Here is a 4822-nt window from a genome sequence, read left to right on the forward strand (position 1 = left end):
AAGCTCAAGAACAAGTGAGTAGGAGAACTCACTTGTGCCCAAATAATCTGACATCTTCAATGTAAGATGATGATTTCTTTCTTATTCTTTTATTGTTTGCATGCATAAGATCATCATTTAATTTTATGACTAAATTATATCATCACATATCCGTCATGTTGAAGTTAGTAGGCAATTTAGAACTCACGGCCTCATACTTGCGGTTATTCTCCCTATAAATATCATCCCCTTTGAAATACATCAATTGTTCCTCCAAATATTGAAGTCGTTTCTCAGCTGCAGCCATACCTACGGGAGGATTTTCTTCCCCGAAGTTGTTCACAAAGTCATCAGACACTTCACTTTCTCGAGGAGGCAACCTCGTTTCCACGGCATATATTCGGCCTTCAATTGTGTCGAGGCGATCATACACTTGATCTTGAGTGACTTGGAGACGAGCTAGTGCGGTTAGGATTTGATCATTACCATTCTGGGGTTGGTCGTTGCTCACGTCGCTTATTTCAGGCATCTTGGAAACTGGATAAGAGATTGACGACGAATCAAAACACGATCGACCATTCTAGCACACTTACTGAGAAAATGTTTTGACTTGTGAAGTGGAAGTGTGCCACTTGTGTCAAGTGAGCTTTGAAGAAATGACAGAGTTTGAAAATGTTGGTCCTAGTCAACTGTAATGTAGTTGTAGGAGTGGACTCGAAGTGAGATTTTGAAATGGGCCTAGACCCGAAGTTTGACTCGAGAATTGGACAGAGTTTTGACTCGGTTTTGCGCTAAAATTGGACCTATGCTTCGAAAATTTTACATTTTGAAAGAGAGGTTTTGATTTTACAAAAATCGTCATGGTTTTGTTTAGAAATAGTGATCATATAAGGTACAAGCATTTATACAAGCATTATAACGGGATGATGAGTGCATTTAAAAGGGTTTTGGTTTAAAGGATAGGTTGCCATACCGAACAATCAAACCCGAAGTCTGTGGAGAGGCTCGTACCAAACAAGAGTAAGGCCGATTCCTAGTCCATTTCCTCAAGTAGTGAAAGTCCTTGATACAAACAAGAGTAAGTACCATGGTATGGATGGCGTCAATCGCTATCCATCCTTAGGCCCAAATAAGAATTAGGACCGTTTAGACGAGACGATTGGTCGAATGGGTTGGGTTGGGCCTAGGAAGGCCGAATAAACGATCTAGGAAGACCAAGTTATGAAAAACCGACAATTGTCTTGAACAAACTATTCCCTAACCTTGTTCAAGTTTCACCCTTTTGGCTACACGTAAGTGTATTATCCCCAGTGGAGTCGCCAAACTGTGGACGTGGGCCACGGGGGCGCTTGGGACAAGTGTTTGCATTTGTGGAGTCGCCACCAATTTATTGTGGAAAATTGGAAACCGTTCGAATACTTCGTGCCATGTCAAGACACAAAGTAATGATATAAACACTAAGGACTCGTTACCCTTAGCATTCTATGTCTAGAATGACTCTCGTGGATGCCAATGAACACGGATGTTCACAGAGATCTGGAGTAAGGGGTGAGGGTACGTATTAGGAAGCTCTTCTGATCGAACACCTAATCCCGCCCGCCTCGATAGCGGCCTCTACTAATGATTAGGGAAAATCGTCTATACTCGATATATTGTCAATTTATATGCATGCAATGTAACATCCATCGTTTTAATCCTAGCATGTGAGAATTAGACTAAGTCGGTAAACACGTAATTTAGCATACAATTGGGTCGAATTGGGATTTAAATTGATTACATGTGAAGGCATACAAGCAATACGATAAAAGAAATACAATAAAGAAAATTACAATAATTACATCGGATTTAATGATTTATGTCGAAAATACCTTTAAAACGGATAATTTGAGAAAGAATAAACAAATAAATTAACGAACTGAAATTAGGGTGATACGAGTAATAGTTAATTAATACGTAATTAATAAACTAGGTCAAGGCAAAACGGGAGTTCAGAGACAAAAATCAACCAGGAACAGGCGCAGCCCTCTGGAAGAGGTGCAGTAGTTGCTGCGTCTGTTCCTTGGCTCAGTTCTGGCTGTGAAGCCGGAATTGCAAATCGTTAATATTCGTTGGTAATTTAATGATTGATTATGAATAATTGACTCGGATGAAAGTGACTAGCAGATTATTTACATATGACTAAGGTGACAAAGCATGAACAAGGTTAATTAGAACTAATTATTTACAATATTAATGAGTTAAAACATATGAAAAGATACGAAAAATACGCATAAAAGGACTTGGGAAGAGGCGCAGCAGGCACTGCGTCTCTTGGAAGAGGCGCAACACTTGCTGCGTCCTTTCCCAAGTGGTTTCCTCCTGCGGAAGAAAGATTTCCGTGTTTTGTTTATGGAATAACGGATTAATCTTGTTTTCCTTAATATTTTGTGTGAATATTACGGGAAATACTTTACCAAAGATTAAAAGATTGCAAGATATGGAATAGAAATATCCGGAACATTCCAGAACATTTTGACTCGGCATTTTAACGGTTATCAGAAAATGAAGACGGTTTTAGGTCCGGACTCCAAATGTACTCTAATTACTACCAAAACGACCGTATCGGCGCGTAGATGATATTTAAGAGGTAGACACAAGTGTTTGAGCGATCACTTGACGATAAACTTACGAACTGTCACAAATCGTTCCGCGTACCAATCATGCGGCCCAATCATCACCGGGTGGTTTGCGGGAGGTGCAGAAATGAGGTATCTACACATATTCAAAGTCAAAATAATCAAAAACCAGCAGTAAAACTTACCTCCACTTACCTGAAAATGAGAGGGCCAAATCTCACAAATGATGAAAGGCATAGAATAGGTTGCTATTTATTTGTAAATAGCAGTAATGGCAAGCCAATAAGAGGTTATATGAACATACTTGCAGTAAAGTATCAGGTTGATAGAAGAACGATATTTGACATATGGAGAGTTGCAAAACGCCAAAGAGAACATGGTGAGATGTTGCAGCTAAATTCCAAACTCAAAGGAAAAACAGGCAGGCCAACTTTTGAAGTTCCAGTTGAGAGAATTTTAGCAACAAGCTTGGGCGACAGGGGATCAATGAAAATATTTGGTGCAACTATTAGAGTATCACCAGGTACAATTTTTAATTGGGTTAAACAAGGCAAAATTAGAAGCCACACATCAGGCTTGCACCCAGCTCTAACTGAAGAGAACAAGTTTCAAAGACTTTATTTTTCTCTTTCTAAATTAAGTTATGATAGGATATCTTGTTCTTTAAAATTCAAAGATATGTCAAATATCATTCATATAGACGAGAAATGGTTTTATATCATAGAAGACCAAGCAAAATTTTTTCTTCTCATGGAAGAAGACACTCCTTATAGGGCATGTAAAAGTAAAAGTTTTATTACAAAAGTGATGTTTATGGCGGCAGTTTCTAGACCAATATATGATGGGAATTGTAACCTTTTTTTTATGATAAGATAGGGATATTCCCCTTTACTTTCCTAGAACCAGCCAAAAGAAATTCAGTAAACAGACCTGCTGGAACTTTGGAGACAAAATCAATACCTTCAATCAATAAGCAAGTGACCAAGGAGATGCTACTAAACAATATAATTCTATCAATTAAAAACAAGTGGCCATAATCAATGAGCAAGAACATCATTATCCAACAAGACAATGCACGACCACATATAAAGAATGATGATCCAGATTTTAGGATGGCAGCCACATCAAATGGTTTCAATATTAGTTTGACACAACAACCAGGAAACTCCCCTGATCTAAATGTGTTGGATTTAGGATTCTTTAGGTCAATTCAGTCACTCCAGGAAAAGAAAAGGGCACAAACAGTTGATAAGTTGGTGTCTAATGTTTTAGAAGTTTGGGATGATGAACCAGACCAATGTTTAAGTGATGTTTGGTTAAGTCTACAAGCATGTATGTTGTAGATAATGAACATGAAGGGGCACAATGATTATAAGGTTCCACACTTAAAAAAAAAGCACAGAGACTTGCTGGGACATTGGCAATGAACCTTACTGCAGATGAAGTTAAAATTAGGGAGTGTATTACCCATCTACATGAAGCAGGTAGGGATGCAGGCTTAGAAGAAATAACTACACCACTTGCTCTAACTCATCCCTTATAGGTGCAAGTTTATGGTGTAAACATTTTAGGTAAAGAATGTTTACACAATAAACATCACTAGGGTATGAAACATTTTGTAATAACATTTGGTTTGTAATGATCAATGACAATGTTTTGCAATGAAATGATTAAGCTCTCAGAGCATTTAGGTTTTTTTTTTTATCACTGAGCTTAAACTAGACACAAATATGGTTTCCTGAAGCCATAAGCTTATGGTGGAATCCTATGCATGTCCAGGCAAATGACAAAGCAAGACACCAAATTTATTTGATTAAGACAATGATCACAACAACCAAATTGAAGCTCTCAAAGCAATAAGCTATTTTTATCACTGAGCCAACTCTCAAAGCAACAATAGGCAACCAAATTCAAGCTCTCAAAGCACTTAGCTTTTTTATCACTGAGCAAAATTTCAAAGCAATAAAAGGCAACCAAATTCAAGCTCTCAAAGCACTTAGCTTTTTTTATCACTGGGCAAAGTTTCAAATCAACAATAGGCAATCAAATTCAAGCTCTCAAAGCAATAGGCATTTTTTATCACTGAGCCAACTCTCAAAGCAATAAGCTATTTTTATCACAGAGTCTCCGGAGATATGAGGAAGCGATATTTGACGAGTTAGACCTATAACTTATTAATGGTGAACGAACTCAAGACCTATTGAGATCGAACAAGTTAATATTCAAAG

At 37.8% G+C, this 4822-nt stretch overlaps 1 protein-coding gene across 1 annotated transcript; it reads left to right on the top strand.

The window, feature by feature from the left end:
• Positions 1-2795: 2795 nt before the first annotated feature.
• On the top strand, positions 2796-3470 carry LOC141640361 (uncharacterized). Its single transcript, XM_074449170.1, has one exon. The coding sequence runs from the start codon at positions 2796-2798 to the stop codon at positions 3468-3470; it is 675 nt and encodes a 224-aa protein (XP_074305271.1).
• The last annotated feature ends 1352 nt before the right edge of the window (positions 3471-4822 follow it).

Source organism: Silene latifolia, chromosome 2 (genome assembly GCF_048544455.1).
Source record: "Silene latifolia isolate original U9 population chromosome 2, ASM4854445v1, whole genome shotgun sequence".
NCBI lineage: Eukaryota > Viridiplantae > Streptophyta > Magnoliopsida > Caryophyllales > Caryophyllaceae > Silene > Silene latifolia.

Excerpts from the sequence above, each read along its gene's own strand:
- LOC141640361 (XM_074449170.1), top strand. The coding sequence starts at position 2,796 with ATGAGAGGGCCAAATCTCACAAATGATGAAAGGCATAGAATAGGTTGC.